General features: G+C 44.5%; 1 protein-coding gene across 1 annotated transcript; it reads left to right on the top strand.

Moving 5' to 3' along the window:
- Window positions 1-2,745: 2,745 nt before the first annotated feature.
- Window positions 2,746-17,269, top strand: LOC121405259. Its single transcript, XM_041595878.1, has 4 exons — window positions 2,746-2,810; window positions 3,296-7,053; window positions 14,591-15,198; window positions 17,120-17,269. The coding sequence occupies exons 1-4, from the start codon at window positions 2,746-2,748 to the stop codon at window positions 17,267-17,269; spliced, it is 4,581 nt and encodes a 1,526-aa protein (XP_041451812.1).
- Window positions 17,270-25,698: the final 8,429 nt, after the last annotated feature.

The raw sequence follows: 25,698 nt of genomic DNA, 5'->3' as shown, positions 1-25,698 counted from the left end.
TAATATTAATTACTGCATAAATATGCGACTGAACATTCTCCCGGCCGTTGAACTGGTGTTCAACCATCGCCCCAATCGACTGAAAAGCGGCGTGGAATGGGGATCGGGGGTGATGATCCGCGTGGCTCTGCTTGGTTGATTGTTGACAGCCTTGGGTTCCATGATTGATACTTCTTCCGGAGAATGAACGCAATAATCAATAGCATTGTTATTGCTAGGGCAGCATAAGGCGATTTGATGATGCTGCACTGTGTTGAGATGGTGTTGGCAGCCTTTGTTGATTGATTGCCACTAATTGCAGGCGTAAATCTTCCAATTCTTGAAGATAGTCTGATGTCTGGTTCTTCAATTGTGCAGTTGCTGGCGAAGGGGGTGTCGTTGGTAAGCGTATGTCCCCAAATCGAGTGTAGGTTGATTTGACTTCACTGATTGTTGTGCTGAAGGTACTGATGCTTATTTCTGTATTGCGAGCAGTGCATCCAGGTGACAGTGAGAGCAAGCCAGTTCCTTCTAGTTGTATGGTTGATGGAGACCCGTCGCAAACTGCTTGAAGTCTCATTGTAGAGTGTGTTGCAAAAATCCATTTATTTGCTTGCTGAGTTTTGGACCACACCATGTCCGCCTTCGTGTGGGTCACTTCACATAAAGGTGCTGTTTTATTGTTATACAACTGAAACTCACAGCGATTGTCGACATTGAAGACTGTTTTATGATCAAAGCAGATGTATTCTGCGTTGAGTAGTTTAAAGCAGCGTCGAAATTCTTCTGGAGTTAATCCCATGAATTGATCTCGGTGAGTGTTTACAGTGATTATGGTCGTTTTGAGATTGAACAAGCTCCAACTTGTTGAGTCCCAGACCGGAATCGGCATTGTTCGGAGCAGCAGCCGATAATAGTTCTTCTTAATATCATATAGTCATATATCATCTCTTATACTGCTTATACTTATCGCTCTCTCAGTACGCTCCCGTACACACGCACATATGCCAGTACTGCTTATAGTGCATTGCTTCGCCCTGTTCTCGGTGCAGTCCAAATATTCGTCGAACGCATCGAGTCGTAGTTCACGGCCACGGCCTCAAAACCTTTGTAACCCGTCGTGAAAATAAAAAACATTTGTAAACTTAAAACGGAGTAAATTATTGTAAATGTGGAGTCAGAGTTGCCGAAAAAGCTCGGCAGCTTCCAACATTTTGGTGACCCCGACGTTATTGCCGTGGACTTACAGTGCGTTAAAGGTGTTTAAACCATTCAATCAATCCAAATTTGAAGGTTTAACATGACATTTGTAAAAAAGGAGCGAACCAAAAGTCGTTGTGACCGACCTTAGCAGTTCTAGCGGCCCGCTATTCGTTTTCGTATTCTCTTTCACCGTCTGCTTCAGACCGCGCAACGCACTGTCGAGACTGGCTGCATAGAGTTCTAAGCGTGGTCCGTTAGTTTTCTTCGCCGCCTCTTTGGTCGTTTGCTTCAGCCAGCTCTTGTGAGAGGCTGCAGTAATAACTCTCTGATATTCGAACTCGAAAGCAGAGTACATCTCTCTTTGCATAAGTGTTGGTTGTCCATCGTCGCTTCGTTGCTTTTACCGGTGCATACCTATCGCATATATAAGTGCCAAAAAAGTAAACGCAAAGGCGTTTGAACTCGTTTTGAACTCGTTTGAACTCGTGCGTTGCGTAATTGTGATCGACTAGCACCCTCCGCGTCAACCGTTTTCTATAACCAAAACCATGGGCAAGAAAAGGAATAGCAGAAAGAGTGGATCGTTTACTATGGACAATGAAAGTGATTCTGTGACATTTGGCGCTGCTCCATCGGGCGGAAGTTTTAGTGCGAATGCAGCCAGCACCCAAGTCCCTGGTCCGGTATCTCGCATTTCCTTCATGAGACTGAAGGCTAGAGCTATTTTCGATCGGCTAGAGTCCATACGCACAGAGATGGATAGTGAAAAGTTGCGTCAAATGGATGAATACGACTTGCGAGGGGTGTTGGAATCATTGACGGAGCTTAAGTCAAATTTTGTTGTGGCACACACCAGTTTGGAGGATTTGGATTTCGAGTCGATGTCCAGTGAAATTCCTGCCAAATTCGACTCGTCGATATTGTCGTTGAGGACCATTCTTCAGCGCGAGCTTGGAAGTCGCTCGAGCAATAAGCATTGTTCCACATTCAACGCCAACTCTAGTGAATCGCAGTCAATCGTCATAATGTCTAATCGATCTCGGTTACCTCATCTGGAGCTGCCCAAATTCAGTGGAATTTATACGGAGTGGGCCAATTTCTTCTCAATGTTCACCGCGATTATTGATAAGGAGGCTGAGCTGAGCCCTATCGAAAAGCTGCAGCATCTACGTTCCTGCTTGAGTGGCGCAGCCCTGAATACCATCAGCTCGTTGGAAATAAATGAAGCTAATTAAATCATAGCATTAGACATTCTGAAGTGACGCTTTGATAATAAACGTTTTATTTTGCAGGCACACATCAGAGGGATATTTGGGTTGGAGAAGGCTGACGCATCGGTGGGCAGATTGAGGGAATTGACCGACAGAGTTACATCGCATATTCGTGCTATGGAGTCGCTTGCAAGCAAGGAAGAAGTGGCGGATTGCATTATCGTGCAGACTGTTCTTCAGAAGCTGGACAAAGCCTCTCAAAATAGATGGGAGGAGTCTTCGTCGAGTCAAGAGCTGCCATCTTGGGAGAAACTGTCTGGATTCTTGGAAAAAAGATGTCGCACGCTTGAAAATGTGGATCAAGGACAAGGACAAGGACAAGGACAAGATGGTCAGGTTGGCAAGTCCGGAAAAACCGTGAGTACGCATCAAAGAAAGACATTTGTAGCATCGAACGCTCCAGTTTCTTGTGAACTGTGCGAGAGTACTCATCACATGATTGCCAATTGTCAACGGTTTGCAATTCTATCGCCGAATGATCGTCGCCTGGAAGCCAAGAGGCTCTTGCTATGCCTAAATTGCCTACGAAAAGGCCATCAATTGAGAGATTGTAGATCAGGTCCCTGCCGCACTTGCCGATCGAATCACCACACTCTTTTGCATTTCATTCGTCCAACAGAGGCTGCCCAATCTGTTCCTCCAATTGAAGCCTCACCAGCACAACCAAGTCGTAACGCCATGGTTGCAGTATCGCCCTCCTTGCCTCAAGCCTTTATGTCCCACAGTCCATCTGATGCTGTGCTTTTAGCCACTGCCGTCGTTCTCGTAAAAAACAGCGTTGGAACTTTCGTACCCTGTCGCGCATTTTTGGATTCGGGATCGCAATTGCATTTCATAACTAGGCCTCTAGCTAATCAGCTAAAACTTCGAACAACCAAATCGCTTACCGCTGTCTCTGGCATAGGAGATGCTAGCTTCCCAACAGAAGGTATCTCGGTGGATCTCGTTCTGAAATCGCGGATTTCAGAGTTCATTACTAGCATCACTGCCGTCGTTGCCCAGAAGATCACGGACCATCAACCTAGCATCACAGTTAGCACTGCTAGTTGGCCTATACCGTCGAATATCCAGCTTGCTGACCCTTCGTTCCATAAGCCACAGCGGATTGACCTGCTCATCGGAGCCGGACTTTTCTTCGAGTTGCTGTGTGTGGGGCAAATTCAGCTGGCGCCTGGACTACCGTTGCTGCAGAAGACACATCTAGGATGGATTCTTTCTGGTGGCGGGCACTCGGCCCTCAATAACTCGTCGTTCATCGCAACCCAATCTTCGGATGACATCAATCACAGCACTCGGCTCGATGAGTTGGTTCGTCAATTTTGGGAAGTGGAGCACATCTTTGAGCCAATCGTTAGAGCAACAAAGGAGGAGCTGCACTGCGAGGACCACTTTGTCAAACATCACACTCGATTACCCTCAGGAGAATATTCTGTTAGCTTGCCCATGAAGCGAAGTCTGGAGTCCTTGGGCGATTCCTACTTGCAAGCAAAGCGGCGGTTGGAAAATTTGGAGCGCAAGTTCGTGCGTAATCCAGTTTTATATTCGAAATATTCGGCATTTATGAAGGAGTACCTGTCCCTTGATCATATGTCTCTGGTTCCAAATGAAGATAGACACAAGTGCAGATATTTCTTGCCGCATCATTGCGTCATTAAAGATGATAGCTCCACGACAAAGCTGAGAGTCGTATTCGACGGCTCTGCAGTTACCACATCTGGTCTCTCGTTGAATGATCTGCTTATGTCAGGTCCCACCATTCAATCCAAGCTGTTTCACACTCTCCTTCGATTTCGTACATTTTCCATTGCTCTTACAGGCGATATCGGTAAGATGTATAGGTGCGTGCGTGTCTCAATGCCCGACACCATGCTCCAATGCATCTTGTGGAGGGACTCTATTGACGACGATATAAAGATTATCAAGCTAAACACCGTCACCTATGGGACTAAGCCTGCATCGTTTTTAGCTATTCGAGCTATGCATCAGCTGGCCATGGATGAGTCGTCTTCGTATCCATTGGGTTCGGAAACCATTCTACAGGACTTCTACGTAGACGATATGATTTCTGGAGGAAATTCAGTCGAGGAAGTGCTGGATATTATGCGTCAAACCACGGAGCTTCTTGCTTGTGGCAATTTTCAGTTAAGGAAATGGTGTTCAAACTCTCCTGATGTTCTTCGTGAAGTCCCTGAGGCAGAAAGGGAAAGTTTTCTGAAGCTCGATGATGGCAGCGATGTGACCAAGGCGCTTGGGCTCATCTGGGAACCCCAGAGGGACAAGTTCCTGTTTACTTTTGCACCTCAAATCGGTGTTGGCAAGCACACTAAGCGTTCGGTGTTGTCAACCATTGCACGGTGCTATGATCCTATGGGATTGATTGGACCCACATTGACCAGAGCGAAAATCATCATGCAGCGCATGTGGAGAGACAAGCTGCATTGGGATGAAAGTATTTTTCAGCCACTGGAATCGGCTTGGACTGAGTTTTGCAAGGACTTCGCTACTGTGGGTAACGCTACATTTCCGCGTTATATACTTCAACCTAAGGCAAGGTTTGAGTTGCATGCCTTTTGTGATGCCAGCCTCCAGGCCTATGGGGCTTGTATCTACGCTCGTTCGTTTAGGGATACCGCCGATGAGGTACATTTGCTTTGCTCGAAGGCTAGAGTTGCACCATTGAAAACCCTCACGGTGCCTAAGCTTGAGCTATGTGCAGCGTTCCTGTTAGCCAATTTACTTCGCGAAATTAGGAAAATCGATACCTTCGACTGCCCGATCCATTGCTGGTCGGATTCAACTGTGGTACTGTCTTGGTTGCGAGAGGAACCATCCAAATTCAACGTGTTTGTGTCTAACAAGATTTCCGCAATACAGCAACTTACGAGGGGCATGGATTGGCGCTATGTACCAACTGAAATGAACCCGGCTGACATTCTTTCAAAGGAAGCAGCGCCTCAGGAGCTCTTGCAGTCTAGGTTGTGGATGAATGGACCTTCTTTCTTGCAAGGCGAAAGAAGTAGCTGGCCTGAACGTTGTTCGCCCGAACTCAGTCTTCCGGAAATTAGGCATCGAGTATTGCTGTCGTCTGAGCGTGTCGACATCTCGCTTTCGTTTAAGCACATTAACTCATTCGGAGTCATGATGCGCATTTTCGGATATGTTCATAAGTTCGTCAGCAAGAAAAGGTCACCTGATCTCTCGTCTGAAGACCTTCGCAAAGGATCGCACTTGTTGTGTCGCATCGTTCAACGCGCCCACCTTTATCCCGAGTACCGTTCTCTGCGGAAGGGGAACTGTGTGGAGTCCTCCAGCAGCATTATATCTCTCTCGCCTTTCATAGATGACGTTGGTTTGATTCGTGTTGGTGGTCGCTTGCGGCACTCAACTCTTGGCTTCGATGCACGCCACCCAATAATTTTGCCCAGGGATCATCCATTGACGTTCGCCATCATCATCCACTTTCATCGGAAGCATCACCATGCTGGGCCGCAGTCTCTACTGGGATCTATTCGCTTGCAGTTCTGGCCCATCGGCGGCATGAAAACTGTTGCTCGAGCGTTGCGGAAATGCATCATCTGCTGCAGGTCCAGACCTCGTCTTGTGGAACACATAATGGCTGACCTACCGAAGGATCGAGTGCAGGATTCGCCTGCATTCAGCGTCACTGGAATCGATTACTGTGGTCCCTTCTATTACAAGCCAGATGGCCGCACTCGAACGCCTAAAAAATGCTACATCAGCGTCTTCATCTGTTTTGCAACAAAGGCCGTTTGGTTGGAATTAGTGAAGGACCTCACAACTGCTGGATTTTTTAGTGCCCTCAAACGCTTCGTTGCCACGCGCGGCATACCCCGATGCATTTGGTCGGACAATGCCACCAATTTTGTGGGCGCAAGGAACGAGTTGGAGGACCTTCGGCGGCTGTTTAGGAGCGAGAAGCATCGTGATGCAGTTCATAATTATTGCATCAACAATGGCTTCAATTGGAAGTTTATCCAGCCTCGCTCACCCCACTTCGGGGGCTTGTGGGAGGCAGCAGTGAAGATGGCCAAGCAGCATTTATATCGCTCCCTGGGATCGTCACTCTTTGGCTTTGACGAGCTGCGAACATTGGTCTGCCAAATCCAGGCTGTAATAAATTCTCGTCCTCTTCTCGCAATTTCAGAAAACCCTGAAGATCTTGGCGTCCTTACACCAGGACATTTTCTAATTGGTCGTCCGCTGATGGAGTTTCCCGAGCCAGATGTTACAAATCTAAACTTTAACAAACTAGATTGCTGGCAAAAAGTCGCCTGTGCTCAGCAGATCTTTTGGAAGCGTTGGAGGGAGGAGTATTTGACTCTGCTACAACAACGTGCCAAATGGCGCACACCGCAGCCATCGATCCAGGTCAACGACATCGTCTGTATAAAGGACGAAAACTTGCCGCCGTTGAAGTGGCCATTAGCACGGGTGATCGACATCATCGCTGGAGCTGATGGCACTGTGCGAGTTGCCGTCCTGAGAACACCATCTGGAACCACTCGTCGAGCTGTCAACAAGCTGTGCGTCCTACCCGTTGAGGATCCTGTTAAAAGCCCTAGTCTTTCAACGGGGGGGAGTATGTTCGGAGCAGCAGCCGATAATAGTTCTTCTTAATATCATATAGTCATATATCATCTCTTATACTGCTTATACTTATCGCTCTCTCAGTACGCTCCCGTACACACGCACATATGCCAGTACTGCTTATAGTGCATTGCTTCGCCCTGTTCTCGGTGCAGTCCAAATATTCGTCGAACGCATCGAGTCGTAGTTCACGGCCACGGCCTCAAAACCTTTGTAACCCGTCGTGAAAATAAAAAACATTTGTAAACTTAACCAACGGAGTAAATTATTGTAAATGTGGAGTCAGAGTTGCCGAAAAAGCTCGGCAGCTTCCAACAGGCATGATACTGAAAACTTCGAGCTGAACTGTTGAAACTAACGGTAGTGTCACCTTGAAAATGACGTGTGTGGTAGTTAGTGTTCCTTCGGCTCGCATTAGCATGTATAATTGTATCACATTTTGTGTTGTGACAGGCAGCATTTGATCAGCTGGCAAGTGATCCCGGATTTGGTCTAGTTGCTCTCTTAATTGCTCAGGAGATACTAGCGTTGGGCTTATTGTCCGATGGTGAAAGCCGATTAATACATCAGATATGTCAGACTGCATACGTTGAAGACTCGTTGTCAGCAGAGTTAGTTGTGCTGTGAGCCCTAGGTATGACTGAATTAGATGATTGCCATGATATGTTCCTCTTTCTCGGCTGATGGTTGCCACTTGTTGTTCCAATACCTTTAGGCGGTTGTCCATGGCTGACTTATCCTTCCTGATCACGTTCATTGTGGAGTCGACAATTGACGTTTGATTTCGTAGTAGATGTAGCAGAAAGTCTTCGTTGGTTTGTACCTTTTCGATTACTTTGGCCATTTTCTCAGCATATGTAGAGTCAAGTACACCGAATAGCTGGTGTGCCACGTTTCCTACTATATCCAGCGGTGATCTGCGTTGTCGAGAGGCCTTTATTAGCATATTTCCTGTTTGTAGTTCTTTTTACAAATGTTGAAAGTGTTGAAATATGGAGTTGCACGCTGGAACATTTTTTAGTTCAGGGCACATGTGTCTTAGTTCGGACATTCCGGCTGACATGACTTGCATATCCTTCCAATATGGATCCAAGTCGTAGTATACAATCATGGTCCATTCGGAAGTGGTCATTCTTGAGATTCCAAGTTTCTCATAGAATATTCCAGGCTTGTTTGCAAATTGCGTCACATTTATTGATTGTGAAAATGCTAATGGCAGCATGAGAAGTAGCACTACCAATGTGGATGTTAGTGTAGGTAATGCTAACCTTTTTCGCTGTGTTGGTGGCTCCTCTATTTCCGCAATGTCTTGAATAGCATTTTTGGAGTTGCTACCTCCTCTGAGAATAATGGGGCGAGACGACTGATGGGGCGTTTGTATACGCCGGACGATGTTTTGACATCAACCACTCGTACATGGTTGTCTTGCCCAGGATAAGTTTTGATGATGCGACCCATTGGCCACTTCATTACTGGAAGGTTGTCTTCCTTCACCAAAACTAATAATCCTTCGGTCACGTTTGGAGCGGTGGTTTTCCATTTATTGCGAGTTTGTAGTTCGTGGAGGTATTCCGTAGACCATTGTTTCCAAAATGCATGTTTTAAGCGTGAAACCAATTCCCAGCGCTTAACCAGAGTTTTCTCTTGACGATCGGTGTTGACGTCAGGTGCTGCGGTCAAAGGTTCACCGATCAGGAAATGTCCTGGAGTATGTCCTTTAGCTTGTTATTTGCACCGACGAAATTTGTTGCGTTGTCGCCTGCATTAAGGAATGGGCGTGCTTGCGTGACTCTTTGTGCTGGAAGATTGCCCATGATCTGGTGCATCAGCTTTGGTCTGGCTCTGGTGCATCTAATACAGCTATGTATGATGCTTCTAGCCATCGTCTTGTCGTTGATAATCCAATATTGTTGTCTTGCGATTGCCCTTAATGCTTGGGCACCGCAATGCAGATTTTCCTCATGAAGCTCTCGCATAATCATTTTGATTATTGGGTCGTTGTACGATAGCAGGATTGGATGTTTTGCGTTGAACGGAATTTGAGCTTCTTCGAGTCTTCCGCCAACTCGGATGAGCTCATCATCTCCTAGTAAGGGCGATAACGAAATGATCGAACTCTTTTTATCCACTGTTTTATAGCGTTTTAATTGTTTTAAATCCGGTGTGAACTCAACTTGTTGAATCGTTCGTAGGATCATAGTGCGAGCACGCCTTAGTTCTCCTGCGCAAAGTGTCGTTGTAGGTGCTCTATTAGTTTTGTAGCAGAAGCGAAACATGTACGCTACAATACATTGTAGTTTGTTGAACGAGTTGCTATGTCTGCATGTGTATAACTCTTCTCCGAGAGAGCTAGATGCGATTGGCAAGCTGACATGCTTAGCCTTTCTCTCGATATTGCTGGGCTCAATGATGGGTGGTTTTGTCCATTTATCTCCTGATCCGTGCAAGAATAATGGTCCGTATAGCCATAGACTATGATCCCTTAGCTTGCTTGCTAGGATTCCTCTTGAAAGGACATCTGCTGCGTTGTTGGCTGATGAAACATGACGCCATTGTAATTGGTTAGTCAATGCCTGGATTTTGGTGATCCGATTTGCCACGAATGTGTGGTATTTGGACGCTGATGCGTTAATTCAGGACAGTACAACGGTGGAATCAGTCCAGAAGCTTTCTGATACTGCGTCAAGATTCATATGGAGATCCTTTCTAACTCGATTGGTGAGTTCGGCACCTAAAACTGCAGCGCACAGTTCTAGACGTGGTAGGGATTGTTTGGCGATGGGTGCTACTCGAGATTTTGAGCATAATAGCCGTACAGAGACCTGATTGTTTTTGTAGGTGGCTCGTACGTACACTGCCGCGCCATAGGCTCGTTCCGATGCGTCTACAAAGGTATGTAGATCCTGGGTGATTGGCACTTTTCCATCATATACGTGCCGGGGAATCTCCATTGAGTTTAATGATTGTAGGTCCTCCCGGTACTCCTTCCATTCGTTTTGGAGTTGTAATGGCAGTTCATCGTCCCAATCGAGTTTAATCTCCCACAGCTGTTGCATAAATATTTTTGCCTTGACTATCACTGGGGCAAAGAGACCCAGTGGGTCAAAGATTTGGGCCAATTCTGAGCACACGACCCTTTTGGTGATGCGTGTTGCTTGGCTTTGTGTGGTTCGTCCTCGCAATTGGTCTTGTTTTGGCATCCAAATGAGACCCAGCGTTTTCACGCTGTATTGCTCTAATGTTTCACCTAGTTTGACGTCGTTGACAACGTCCTCTTTGGGGATTCCTTGCAAGAGCTGGTCGTTGTTGGAGCACCATTTGCGAAGTTTAAGGCCGAACGGTAGCAATATTTTATTAAGTTCTTGTTGAACTTGTATCGCTTCCTGAATGTTATCCGCGCCAGTGAGACAGTCGTCCACATAGAAATCGTTCTTCAATGCAGCAGATCCAATCGGTAATCTGTTTTGGCTCCGAGTTGCCAAATGATCCAGACATTTCGTTGCCAGGAATGGAGCAGATGTGGTCCCATATGTGACTGTTTTTAAGCGATAGTACCTGATATCTTCAGATGGATTGTTTCTCCAGACTATCATCTGATGAAACTGATCCTCTGGATTTATCCACACTTGTCGGTACATTTTCTCGATGTCCGCTGTTAATACGTACTTATGTATACGAAAACGTAGTAGAATGGACATAAGTTCACTCTGAACTGTGGGTCCGGCATGCAGAATGTCGTTTAGAGACTTTCCACTTGTTGATTTACATGATGCATCAAACACGACCCGTAACTTTGTGCTGGTGCTCTCAGGTTTGAGTACACAGTGGTGTGGTATGAAGTAGTGTCTCTGCACCCACTTGAGTTGCTGGGACCATCTTCATGTGTCCAAGTCCTTCATATTCATTCATAAATTCCACATAGCCTTTCCAGGTGTCTGGTGAAATCCGTCGCTCTAATTCCAGGAATCGTTTCGTTGCAGTTTCCAAAGACCCCCCCAGGGCTGAAGAGTGTTCGGAAAAGTTGAGTTTTACTATCAACCTGCCATCCGATGCTGTTTGTAAGTTCTCTATAAAGTAAGCTTCGCAATGTGCTTCGATTGGCGTGCGTGGTTTTTCTTCCGTCTCTAAGTTGTCCAGAGTCCAGAATTTTTCCATTAGCTCGTTGAGTCCAATTGCACAAATGGATGCGGAGTTGTGTGCAGACCTGATTTTTCCTGCCACAATCCATCCCAATTTTGTATTTTGCAGCAACGGACCTCCTGACTTTGGCTGTTTTTGGTCTGGTAGTAGTAGCGAATAATAGTGTTCTGCTCCGATGAGCATGTCGACCTTTCCCGGTTTATAGAAATCCGGATCTGCCAATGGGCAATTGTTTGGTATGTTCAAGTTCATTTCATTGAGTGCCTGCGCTGGTTGATCAGCAATTATCTGAGGTAGTACGAATGCTTCAATTCTTTGCGTAAATCCGCCGTGAAGGGATTTTATTAGAACATTTACTCATGCTCTGGTGGTCTTTGACTGACCTCCAATTCCTTCGATGCGTAATGTTGTATCATTAAGTTTTACTGACAACATTGATGACATTCGTTCAGAGATCAGGTTGATCTGTGATCCTGAATGCAGCAAGGCTCTGAAATTGGCTCTCTGTCCATTGTTTGCTTCTACTGCTACTTTTGCTGTAGCTAACAGGTTGTAATTATTGTTACTTGCTGCGCCAACCGTCGGTGCTCTTGGTTCTGTACTTACGCCCGATGGTATGTCCGAGTGCAGCAGTGTATTGTGTTTTTTGTCGCACTTGAAACATGTCCGACCTGGGCATGCATTTGTTTTGTGGCTTGTTTTAAAACAGTTGACACACAATTTCTGCTTTGTACCCAATTTAGTCGTTCTGATGGTGATTTGGAGCGAAACTCATCGCATCCGTAGAGCCAATGGCTTGCCTTCTTGCAGAATGAGCAGAGAGGCGTCTTCGATTTTCCAGTGTTGTGCCTTTTGGCTCTTTCCTTGACATTTGTGTCTTTTTGCCTGTTCCTAGAAATCGAACTCTTTGTTCTAGGAACTGAAGCATTGTGTCCAAGGCCTGTATTTCCTTTGAGCTTCCCAATGATTGCTCGTACAAGGCTCTGTTAGTGACATCCAGCTTATTTTTGATGACGGCAATCAATATTGGATCCCATGTGCATATATTGATGCCCAATCCCTTTAGTGATGCCAGGGATTCGATAGTTGTAACGTACAACTCTTTTAATGACTTGGAGTCGTCATTAACTGTGTTATAATTTAGGAAGCGGTTTAATACCGTGCTAGCGACGTCGCTGGGATTGTTGTATGTATCAATCAGAATTTCCCAGGCGCTCAAATAGTTTTCTTCCTTTAGATCGATATGTCGGATCAATCTTTCTGCCTCTCCAGTTACGGTTGTTTTCAGATACCACATCTTCCGAACTGTGGGCATGTTTGTTTCATGTATCATACATGAAAACAGGTCATAGAACTGGGACCATTTCAGTATGTCCCCATCAAACTTGGGAATGTTAATGCGTGGAAGCTGCACGTCATTATTGTATGATGTGTCTGGTTTTGCCAATGCACTTTGAACCTCTTTTTCCAGGGTCAGATAGGCTTCCATGTTGTATCCTCCTTCCTCTGGGTTATCGTATTCTTCGTGAATAGTAAAATGGACTTCTTGTACTTGAGTCCATAGTGATTTTATCAAATCACTTGATGTACGTCCTCTCGCCTCTGAGAATTGTCTCAGAATGCGTTTTATGGGCGCTACTATGGCCTTTTGTCGGCGACATAGTGAAGGCAATTTGCTGTAAGTCTCCGTGGTGACAGCGTGTTCCTCCTTGTGGGAATCCATTTCGCCTCTTACTTATACTTTGACCCGTAGGGAGTAGTTTATTCGCTTTGCAGCTGGATACGCTCCTATTCGCAACCGATGTGGTACAAAGTATAAGTACAGACGACGTACTGGATGGAGGTTTTGTGCTGGTGAAACGCACTTGTGATCTTGATATTATTAATCGTTGATCTTGTTGGCTGATGATCTGAAAGTGACAGATCTGCCAATTTGTTCTACTTATTGGTAGGAGATTCTACCGTAAGTATGTGGCTTGTTGCCAGTTTGTGTTGAAAAGTCCTGGTGACTTCTTCAGTGTGATCTGCAGGTTTTCCTGCGTCGGGGTCACCAAATGTTAATGTGTGTTTGTGTGTGTGTTTTGGTATGCATACGGTACATAAACCGTCTACAAATTTGTCGTCGCAACTAGAACTTGAACCAGTTGGACTGCGGAGAGGGTTTCCTACGTCGAGCAAATGAGGGTCTGAAGACACGGCGACAGCCTCTGTTGATTGCAGTTGTAGAAAATGAGTGAACAGGCAGTGATGGTACTGTTTCTGATACTGATTTTATTCAACAAACTTAATTTCTATTTATAGGTAACAAAAGGTACAGAAAGTGCTGAGTCTAGTAAGAATATGGTAAAAGGGAATTGGAATTAATATTGAATTAATTTGGATTTAATGTGATCTTGTGTTATTGGGTGTAGTAATATAAATAGAGTACTGTAAATACTTATAGAGACACCATTTAAATATTAAGGAGCGCGCGTAGGTATCGTTCACCAACTCGATACATGCAGTGGAGTTGCGAGTAGAATATATTAGAATAGATCGTAGAAATAATATCGATAGGGGAGGAAGCGGAGATCGTGATCGAGGCTGGACTTTTGATTGAAATACGAGCGGCTGAAAACGGACGAAGCGGATTAAAAAAGATAATACGGACTAATTTGTGTGGAGTTTTGTAATTCGTGTACCCCCCCTACATGGGCAATTGTGATAGTCAGCAATTGCACCAGTGTTTTTGCCCTCTGACGAGCATTCGCATGGTTGGCAGAAATTGCTGCAGAAGCGGTTATTGTTGACTCAGCTACAATGCTTTGTCGTTTGTTATTATGTCTCCCATTACATGGGTCGACCTGACTTATTCGATAAGTGTATATTATGTAATATTAATTACTGCACAAATATGCGACTGAACACCCATTAATTGCTCTGAACGTTTACCCTAGATGCAGAAGACATCCTACGTGTACAAGGAAGAGCAGATCGCCTGAATCCAAAAGAAAAAGCCATCGTATTGCCAAAAAAGTGCAGAGTCGCCTTTTTAGTTGCAAAGTACTACCACGAAAAATCTCACTACATGCTCCACGAGTCAACTATCAACCTAATTCGAAGCACATTTTATATACCACGTCTACGAGTATTGTACAAAACTGTGCGTAAGGAATGTCAAAAATGCAAAATCGCCAATTCGACACCAAAGGTACCCCAAATGGCACCTGTACCAGCTGCCAGACTGGCTTGTTTCGAAAGACCATTAACATATACGGGTGTCGATTATTTCGGCCCCATATAAGTGAACGTCGGAAGGCACAAGGAAAAGCGTTGGGGAGCAGTTAAGAGCAGTACATTTAGAAGTGGCATTCAAGCTTGACCTAAGCTCTTGTATAATGTGCCTGAAGAACTTCATGGCCCTCCGTTGAACTCCAAAGAAATCTTCTGCGACAATGGGACCAACTTCAAAGCCACTGAAAAGATCGTAAAGGAGGAACTTAAGCAAATCGACTTTGATGAAATCACCATCCGCTACGAAGCTATTAAATGGCGCTTCAACCCACCAGCTGCACCCCACATGGGCGGAGCGTGGGAACGACTAGTTAGATCTGTGAAGACTGTCCTAAAATCGATCTGGCCATCAAATAATTTTAATGACGAGACCCTCCGAGCCGCTCTAATGGAAGCTGAAACCATTATTAACTCCAGACCATTAACCTTTGTCTCCCTAGATTCAGCAAACGATGATGCCCTTACTCCAAATCACCTGCTTCTGGGATCACCAAATGGCTACAAACCAATGGCAGAAGACAACACTGATCTAAGGTTGCGCTGGCATCAATCGCAAATTTTCGCTGATAAATTCTGGAAGCGTTGGGTAAAGGAGTACACACCAACTCTGACTAGACGCAGCAAGTGGTTCACCAAACGCCCAGCAGTGGCTATAGGAGACATAGTCATCGTTATTGACGACCAGCTGCCTAGGAACCTGTGGCCAAAAGGGCGTATTAGTGACGTAATAACAGCCAAAGATGGACAAGTTCGCAGAGCTACAGTATGGACACCCAAAGGGATAATGGTCCGCCCAGTGGCCAAAATAGCAGTTTTGGACGTCGGCTTTAAAGAAGGTGAAGATCCGAATGACCTTCACGGGGGGGAATGTTGCCGACGAAATTTAAATTTAAACCATAACAGCCACGTAGGCGCATACGGCAACACTACCATTCATAAGCACCAACATTCGGCAACTCTAAAACAGAGAATTGAGGATAAACCAGCGAAGCAAGAACACAAAGTTTTTTAAAGCTCTCTCTTATTATTATTATTAAACTCACATAATAAATTGGAATGCTCTATAAATTTGTTTACCCTTTACTGTTTCGAAATATTCAACGCCAGTGCCTCAACAGTGTTCTTTTTTCCACAGAACCTTTTTAGTTTTTTTGATTTTCTCATGTTCAACTGAATCGCCTTTAAAAAAAGATGGGTTAATTAAAATATTTTTCAATTTGTTAACAATGCTCTCAGTAGATCAGCAGTGCATTTACGCCAAAAACAAAACACTCGCCAATATATGTACCTGTTCCACTCAAGACTCGCAAGAACCAAAACGCAATTAATTTCGCAATAGCATATTTTCTTAATTTTTTACAACGCACAATAGACTATTTTTAATTAAATGAAACACTGCACTTACCTGATAATAATTTTGCCCAAAATAAACAAAACCTGCGTCTCACTTTTCACCGCAAAATTCTAACAACGTTGTCGACGCCGACGGCAAAACCGAATTTTGTTACGGCACGAGTCGTAACAGAAAGAAACAAAGAAAAACGAGAAGGAACGTGTGAGTCGCTTCTGGGGACGCGACTCTACTTATACCCGTACTCAGTCAGTTATACATTTTTGAGCTTATGAATTTTTAGAATTTTATAAAAAAAAAAAATTTTACAATTTACATTTTTTTGCTACATCTACAATGTATATTTTACATCTAACATGTAGATTCTAGATGTACCATTCATATTCTACATCTCCTCCGCTAGGGGTTGCTCGCGCACTGAACGCGGCAGAGTGTGCGAGCGAGAAGGAGAATGAGTTGCGTTGTCGTTGGAAGGAGGGGGCAGGGGAAGCAACTGAAAAATAGTTTCTTCATTCTGGCTATAATTATGATCCGATCTGATTCAGATTCGGCAATCTGGTAGATATGGGCATTCTCTACGATATTGCGTTTTTAGTTTTATCTTATCTTTAAAAATATGCCTGCCACAGATTTTCGTTCTTTGTGTGGGCGGAAAGGGGCGGGGCGAAATTTTGAAACATACTTGTAGCAGTGTGATATAACATAAGTCTGGAAACCAAATTTGGTTTCTCTAGCTTTTATAGTCTCTGAGATCTAGGCGCTCATCAAGACGGACAGACGGACGGACGGATGGATGGACAGACGGACATGGCTATATCGACTCGGCTATTCATGCTGTTCAAGAATATATATACTTTATGGGGTCGGAAACGTTTCCATCTCTGCGTTGCACACATCCACTTTTACCAAAAATCTAATATCTAATGATCTACCCCTTAACTCTTTTTTGAGTACGGGTAGTGCTGCCCATGCAGTGGTCTCCAATTCTGCGGGTTGTGCAGACGCAGTTGATGACCGGCGGATGTTTATGCAACATAGTAACGCGATGCCGGCACTCCACTTCAGCACGGTATCAGCGTTCTTTCGAACGAGAATTCCTCTGATAGCCTGCAGCTGGTGTTAACTAGCCCCCTCTTTAAGAGTGGTCGCCCCCGACCCTCTCAACGGAAGCCGTTAATGGTGGCAAAGTCAGTGAATGCGACTAGTTGAGTCCCGGTAGGATTGACCAGCGTGTCGGAGTCGCATCTGATCATGGCGGGTCGGTGTTGACGATCACAATTCCGTCGTTCACTAGGGTGACGGGTTCCAGGTGGCTGGGTTGAGAGCGGCAGTGCCTCCAGAATGCATCACCTGCGCACAGGAACCACTCAATTCCTTCTTGCAGAAGGTGGTGGCAGTGGTGGAGGTGCAGCCCGTAACGGCCCACACCTGGCTTTCGCACTAGGCTACGATGTTCTCCATTAGTTGTAGTACGGTGCCGTTGTGCTCAAAATGATTGTAATATATAAATTAAGGATAGTAAAATAAAAATGAAACCACCTGTTAAGAATAAGGCCAACAAGAAGCCAAGGCAACTGTAAGGAGTTCAGGAGCACTCCGGTCAGGATGGCCGAATTGTAGTTATATAAGTAGAGTACTGTAAATACTTATAAAGACACCATTTAAATAGTAAGGAGCGCGCGTAGGTATCGTTCACCAACTCGATACATGCAGTGGAGTTGCGAGTAGAATATATTAGAATAGATCGTAGAAATAATATCGATAGGGGAGGAAGCGGAGATCGTGATCGAGGATGGACTTTTGGTTGAAATACGAGCGGCTGAAAACGGACGAAGCGGATTAAAAAAGATAATACGGACTAATTTGTGTGGAGTTTTGTAATTCGTGTACCCCCCCTACAAACTCAGAAGTGGGATCAGAACCAAAGACGCCACCAGCAAATCACACATTTTTTTTCTCGTCTGCAACCCTTAATCGCCGCCGGCTACAATTAAAGAAAAACTAAAAACTCAAAGTAAAAATGTCTGATTTGGTCGGAGCAGAGCAATACTCCGCGGCACAGCTGCGGGAGTGGCTCGAGTTCCTTAACTTGCCAAAGAACGGAACCAAAGCCGCCATGGCAGCCCGTTTAAATGAAGTCCCACTGGAAACACGCGGATAGGGGCCGCCAGCAGCAGACATGTGCGAGAGCGAGACGGAAAACGAGTTGTGCCAGAACAATCCAGATTCGACAAAAAAACTCGATGGCAGTCAGCATTCTAACGGTGAGGACAAAGGAGAGACCGATGAGGCGACGTCGACTTTCGTATCGCCGACAAACGACAGCTACAACAACGAACCAGAAGCACAAAAGGAGCAACGAAAAGCAACGGATCTAGCAAACGAAATCGAGGCCTTGAAGCTACGAATTGAGTTGCTAAAGCTGCAAAAGGGAGGAGAGAGCGAGAATATTCCGCTGTGTGCAGGCACGTCTGTCAATATTGAGTCTACCCTCGCGCGACTCAATGTTGCGAAAGACATGTTGCCAAACTACCACGGCAACACCTCTGGCAACAATGGTGACGTCACTGCTTGGATCGCGCAATTCAGAGCGACGGCAAAGATAAACAAACTGTCGTATGAGCAGCTACTGATGCTGCTGATGTCAAAGCTGAAAGACAATGCCCTAATGTGGCTGCATTCTGAGGTACAGCACATGTCCATGCCAATTGATCAACTATTAAATATAATGGAGAATACATTTCAACTCAAGGAAAGCAAGCTGTCACTCCGCCGCAAGTTTGAGTCACGGTCGTGGATGCGCGACGAGGAGTTCGCCGGCTACTTCAACGACAAAATGATGCTAGCGTCTCGCATAGCCATCGACGCCGAAGAGTTAATCGACGGCATCGTCGAGGGTATCCCAGATGAGACACTGCGCCGTCAGGCCCATATGCAGTGTTTCGTCGCGCCGTATCAGCTGCTGAGGGCTTTCGAGAAAGTCATGCTGCCGAAGAAGTACACGCCACCAGGAGCAAGGAGCAGCTCGGGAGAGTCTTCGACACTGGTCCGCTGCTATAACTGCAACTCGTTGGGCCACATGGCAGTGGATTGTCGCAAGCCCAAGCGTGAAAGAGGAGCATGCTACGGATGCGGTAGCATGAACCACCAGATAGCACATTGCGGTGAACGGAAAGATAAGGTACAGAACGAATACATCCGTAAATTTAACATATTCATTAAGAATTTTAGTAATAAATGTTTTTTCTTAGACTGCCTCATCGACTCAGGGAGCCCAATAAGTTTTGTGAAGATCTCTTGCCTCTCAAATGGACACAATATTAATCAAGTAGATTTAAGTTCATATCACAACCAAGAAACTAAAATTAAGGCGACAGAAGTCCGAGAAGGCGAGTTAAGTTCATGTAATTCACAGAATGGCAATGAAACGAAGAAGCCTACATTTGTTATTAATAAAAATACGAGCCACACATACGTTGGTCTTAACAACAGTAGACTTCGTGTTTTCGGACAAGTTTCCGGTTTTGTAATTTTTAATGAAGAACAAATTAACTTTGAACTATTAGTAGTGGCAAACGAGTCGATGGGCCATGAGGCTGTATTATTTCCACGTTATGAGATTATGTAAATTTAAGATTGTAAGTGACATTTGCAAGGAAAATGAGAGTGGGGAAGAGAACGTTGGCAAAGCTGAAAATGACGATTACGAAGAAGAGGAGTGTGAAACGGAAGACGAAGAAGAAGAGAGAAATGAGTGGTTAGGGAAGAATGAGTGTGAAATAGAAAATGAGTGCGACATAGAAAATGATTGGGAAAGAGAAAATGAGCGTGAAAGAGAAAATGAGTTTTAGAGGAAGACGAGTGCGAAGAGAAAATGAGTGTGAAAGAAAAAACGAGCGTTTAGAAGAAGAGTGTGTAATACATAGTGAGTGTGAAGTAGAGAACGAGTGTAAAGGAGAAGAAGAAGGTAAAGCAGAAGACGAGTACGTAGGAGAAAATGAAGGGGAAGGAGAAAACGTGTTTCAGTGTTTCGGAGGGAAAGATGGTGCAGCAGGGGGGCGGGAACATGCGGGTCAACTTTTGCGATCTGCCGCACGAATATCCCGCAGTAAAGCATGAGTGTGAGCTGAAAGTAGGTACAGACTGTAACCAGGAACTCGTAGAAAGGCTTATGAAACTGTTCAGAACGGACTATGTGGACGCAATCAGACCAGATTTACCGGAAACAAAGTGGGAGATGAAATTAAGTTTCGAACACGAAAAACCGTTCCATTGTCCCCCCCAGAAGGCTGTCGTATACAAAAGATGTTAGACGAGTACACAGAGAAAAGCTACATTAGAGCCAGCGAGTCGGAGTATGTCTCACCCATAGTACTAATAAAAAAGAAATCAGGAGAGTTAAGGTTATGCGTCGATTATCGCACACTCAATAAGGGAATGATAAAAGACAACTACCCGACTCCATTGATAGACGACCTGTTGGATGAACTGGCAGAAAAAAGACCGTTCACTAAATTAGACTTGAAAAACGGGTATTTCCACGTTTTCATGCACAACGACTCAGTCAAATATACCTCTTTCACGACGCCGATGGGACAATACGAGTGGTTAAGGATGCCATTTGGACTGCGCAATGCGTCCGCGGTTTTTCAAAGGTTCACTAACAAGATTTTCGCTGACATGGTAAAAGAAGACAAAGTGATAATATACATGGATGACATAGGGTTCGGAGCGATACTAATGCAGAAGAAGAGCGATGGCAAGATGCACCCAGTGTTTTATTTTTCCAAAAGGACGACAGTCACCGAAGCAAAATATCACAGCTTCGAACTAGAGACTCTAGCGATAATTTACTCCCTTCAACGGTTCAGAATATATGTTCAAGGCATACCATTTAAGATAGTGACAGACTGCAATGCACTAACCATGACACTGAACAAGAAAGAACTGAATCCACGCATCGCCCGCTGGGCGTTAGAGTTACAGAATTATGACTACAAGTTAGAGCACAGGGCCGGAAGCAGAATGCAACACGTGGACGCTCTTGGCAGAGTTACACAGATACTGACGATAGACACGAACACTTTTGAAGAAAATCTAATAATATGCCAGAACAGAGACGACAAATTGTTAAAGTTAAAAGAGATATTGCAGAAGTCCGAGCACAAACATTACGAGATGAGAAACGGAGTGATATATAGAAAGAAGGATAACGATACCCTCCTGTTCTGCGTACCCGAGGAGATGGAAAGCCATGTACTCTATAAAAACCACGATGAGTTAGGACACATTCGAATAGACAAAATGACCGATGCGATATCGAAGAGTTACTGGTTCCCAAGCGTTAGGGAAAAAACCAAAAAGCACATAGAGAACTGTCTCAAATGCTTAGCGTATTCAGCGAAGCACGGAAAGGAGGAAGGGTTTTTGCACAAGGTACCAAAAGGATCGGTTCCATTCGATGTGGTACATATCGACCATTTTGGACCGGTTGACAAAAGTAGAGCGAACAAGCATATATTAGTAGTTATAGACGCGTTCACCAAGTTTGTAAGGCTTTACGCAACAAAAACCACTAACTCAAGGGAAGCAGTTAAGGCAATGAACGATTATTTTCGAGCTTACAGCAGACCGAGATGCATCGTATCAGACAGAGGAAGCTGTTTCACGTCTAAAGAGTTCGGGGATTTTTTAGAGCAGAACGACGTTAAGCACATAAAGATAGCTACAGGATCGCCACAAGCCAACGGCCAGGTAGAGAGAGTTAACAGAAGCTTAGGACCAATGATCGCAAAGCTCGTCGACCCGGAGAAAGGTTTACACTGGGATACAGTGGTACGAACAGTTGAACACGCAATGAACAACACAATTCAAAGGACCGTTAATGAACACCCGAGTCGTATGTTATTCGGGGTCAGGCAGAGAGGCGAAGTGTCAGATCTACTAGGTGATTGTTTAAAAGAGCTAACCGAGCAACGAGTGACCAGTGATTTAGAAAAAATTAGATCAGAAGCAAACATTCATCAGGAAAAGGTACAGGACTACAACAAACAGGCAGCAGACGCAAGACGGAAAAAGCCACATGTATACAAAGACAACGATCTAGTCATGGTGAAAAACTTCGATACCCATATAGGGGTATCTAAAAAACTTATTCCGAAGTTCAAAGGGCCGTATAGGATAGCTAAAGTGTTAAGAAACGATAGATACGTATTGGAAGATGTAGAAGGATTTCAGCGGTCTAGGATCCCGTATAAAGGAGTGTGGGCGGTAGCGAATATGAAGCCATGGCTGGGAAAAGGAAACGAGGCAAATGTCACAGGGAAAAATGACAGACAAAATGATTGTAATATATAGATTAAGGATAGTAAAATAAGAATGAAACCACCTGTTAAGAATAAGGCCAACAAGAAGGCAACTGTAAGGAGTTCAGGAGCACTCCGGTCAGGATGGCCGAATTGTAGTAATATAAGTAGAGTACTGTAAATACTTATAGAGACACCATTTAAATATTAAGGAGCGCGCGTAGGTATCGTTCACCAACTCGATACATGCAGTGGAGTTGCGAGTAGAATATATTAGAATAGATCGTAGAAATAATATCGATAGGGGAGGAAGCGGAGATCGTGATCGAGGCTGGACTTTTGATTGAAATACGAGCGGCTGAAAACGGACGAAGCGGATTAAAAAAGATAATACGGACTAATTTGTGTGGAGTTTTGTAATTCGTGTCCCCCCCTACATGGGCAATTGTGATAGTCAGCAATTGCACCAGTGTTTTTGCCCTCTGACGAGCATTCGCATGGTTGGCAGAAATTGCTGCAGAAGCGGTTATTGTTGACTCAGCTACAATGCTTTGTCGTTTGTTATTATGTCTCCCATTACATGGGTCGACCTGACTTATTCGATAAGTGTATATTATGTAATATTAATTACTGCATAAATATGCGACTGAACACCCATTAATTGCTCTGAACGTTTACCTAGATGCAGAAGACATCCTACGTGTACAAGGAAGAGCAGATCGCCTGAATCCAAAAGAAAACGCCATCGTATTGCCAAAAAAGTGCAGAGTCGCCTTTTTAGTTGCAAAGTACTACCACGAAAAATCTCACTACATGCTCCACGAGTCAACTATCAACCTAATTCGAAGCACATTTTATATACCACGTCTACGAGTATTGTACAAAACTGTGCGTAAGGAATGTCAAAAATGCAAAATCGCCAATTCGACACCAAAGGTACCCCAAATGGCACCTGTACCAGCTGCCAGACTGGCTTGTTTCGAAAGACCATTAACATATACGGGTGTCGATTATTTCGGCCCCATATAAGTGAACGTCGGAAGGCACAAGGAAAAGCGTTGGGGAGCAGTTAAGAGCAGTACATTTAGAAGTGGCATTCAAGCTTGACCTAAGCTCTTGTATAATGTGCCTGAAGAACTTCATGACCCTCCGTTGAACTCCAAAGAAATCTTCTGCGACAATGGGACCAACTTCAAAGCCACTGAAAAGATCGTAAAGGAGGAACTTTAAGCAAATCGACTTTGATGAAATCACCATCCGCTACGAAGCTATTAAATGGCGCTTCAACCCACCAGCTGCACCCCACATGGGCGGAGCGTGGGAACGACTAGTTAGATCTGTGAAGACTGTCCTAAAATCGATCTGGCCATCAAATAATTTTAATGACGAGACCCTCCCGAGCCGCTCTAATGGAAGCTGAAACCATTATTAACTCCAGACCATTAACCTTTGTCTCCCTAGATTCAGCAAACGATGATGCCCTTACTCCAAATCACCTGCTTCTGGGATCACCAAATGGCTACAAACCAATGGCAGAAGACAACACTGATCTAAGGTTGCGCTGGCATCAATCGCAAATTTTCGCTGATAAATTCTGGAAGCGTTGGGTAAAGGAGTACACACCAACTCTGACTAGACGCAGCAAGTGGTTCACCAAACGCCCAGCAGTGGCTATAGGAGACATAGTCATCGTTATTGACGACCAGCTGCCTAGGAACCTGTGGCCAAAAGGGCGTATTAGTGACGTAATAACAGCCAAAGATGGACAAGTTCGCAGAGCTACAGTATGGACACCCAAAGGGATAATGGTCCGCCCAGTGGCCAAAATAGCAGTTTTGGACGTCGGCTTTAAAGAAGGTGAAGATCCGAATGACCTTCACGGGGGGGGGGAATGTTGCCGACGAAATTTAAATTTAAACCATAACAGCCACGTAGGCGCATACGGCAACACTACCATTCATAAGCACCAACATTCGGCAACTCTAAAACAGAGAATTGAGGATAAACCAGCGAAGCAAGAACACAAAGTTTTTTAAAGCTCTCTCTTATTATTATTATTAAACTCACATAATAAATTGGAATGCTCTATAAATTTGTTTACCCTTTATTGTTTCGAAATATTCAACGCCAGTGCCTCAAAATTGTTCTTTTTTCCACAGAACCTTTTTAGTTTTTTTGATTTTCTCATGTTCAACTGAATCGCCTTTAAAAAAAGATGGGTTAATTAAAATATTTTTCAATTTGTTAACAATGCTCTCAGTAGATCAGCAGTGCATTTACGCCAAAAACAAAACACTCGCCAATATATGTACCTGTTCCACTCAAGACTCGCAAGAACCAAAACGCAATTAATTTCGCAATAGCATATTTTCTTAATTTTTTACAACGCACAATAGACTATTTTTAATTAAATGAAACACTGCACTTACCTGATAATAATTTTGCCCAAAATAAACAAAACCTGCGTCTCACTTTTCACCGCAAAATTCTAACAACGTTGTCGACGCCGACGGCAAAACCGAATTTTGTTACGGCACGAGTCGTAACAGAAAGAAACAAAGAAAAACGAGAAGGAACGTGTGAGTCGCTTCTGGGGACGCGACTCTACTTATACCCGTACTCAGTCAGTTATACATTTTTGAGCTTATGATTTTTTAGAATTTTATAAAAAAAAAAAATTTTACAATTTACATTTTTTTGCTACATCTACAATGTATATTTTACATCTAACATGTAGATTCTAGATGTACCATTCATATTCTACATCTCCTCCGCTAGGGGTTGCTCGCGCACTGAACGCGGCAGAGTGTGCGAGCGAGAAGGAGAATGAGTTGCGTTGTCGTTGGAAGGAGGGGGCAGGGGAAGCAACTGAAAAATAGTTTCTTCATTCTGGCTATAATTATGATCCGATCTGATTCAGATTCGGCAATCTGGTAGATATGGGCATTCTCTACGATATTGCGTTTTAGTTTTATCTTATCTTTAAAAATATGCCTGCCACAGATTTTCGTTCTTTGTGTGGGCGGAAAGGGGCGGGGCGAAATTTTGAAACATACTTGTAGCAGTGTGATATAACATAAGTCTGGAAACCAAATTTGGTTTCTCTAGCTTTTATAGTCTCTGAGATCTAGGCGCTCATCAAGACGGACAGACGGACGGACGGACGGATGGACAGACGGACATGGCTATATCGACTCGGCTATTCATGCTGTTCAAGAATATATATACTTTATGGGGTCGGAAACGTTTCCATCTCTGCGTTGCACACATCCACTTTTACCAAAAATCTAATATCTAATGATCTACCCCTTAACTCTTTTTTGAGTACGGGTATAAAAATGATAAACCCAAAACTGACCCCCCCCCCCTGCTCGGGCAGTGCTGCCCATGCAGTGGTCTCCAATTCTGCGGGTTGTGCAGACGCAGTTGATGACCGGCGGATGTTTATGCAACATAGTAACGCGATGCCGGCACTCCACTTCAGCACGGTATCAGCGTTCTTTCGAACGAGAATTCCTCTGATAGCCTGCAGCTGGTGTTAACTAGCCCCCTCTTTAAGAGTGGTCGC

Source organism: Drosophila obscura, unplaced genomic scaffold (assembly GCF_018151105.1).
Source record: "Drosophila obscura isolate BZ-5 IFL unplaced genomic scaffold, ASM1815110v1 contig_87, whole genome shotgun sequence".
NCBI classification, from domain to species: Eukaryota; Metazoa; Arthropoda; class Insecta; order Diptera; family Drosophilidae; genus Drosophila; species Drosophila obscura.
The sequence above is the reverse complement of the archived record's forward strand: the minus strand, read 5'-3'. Positions and strand labels throughout refer to the sequence as shown.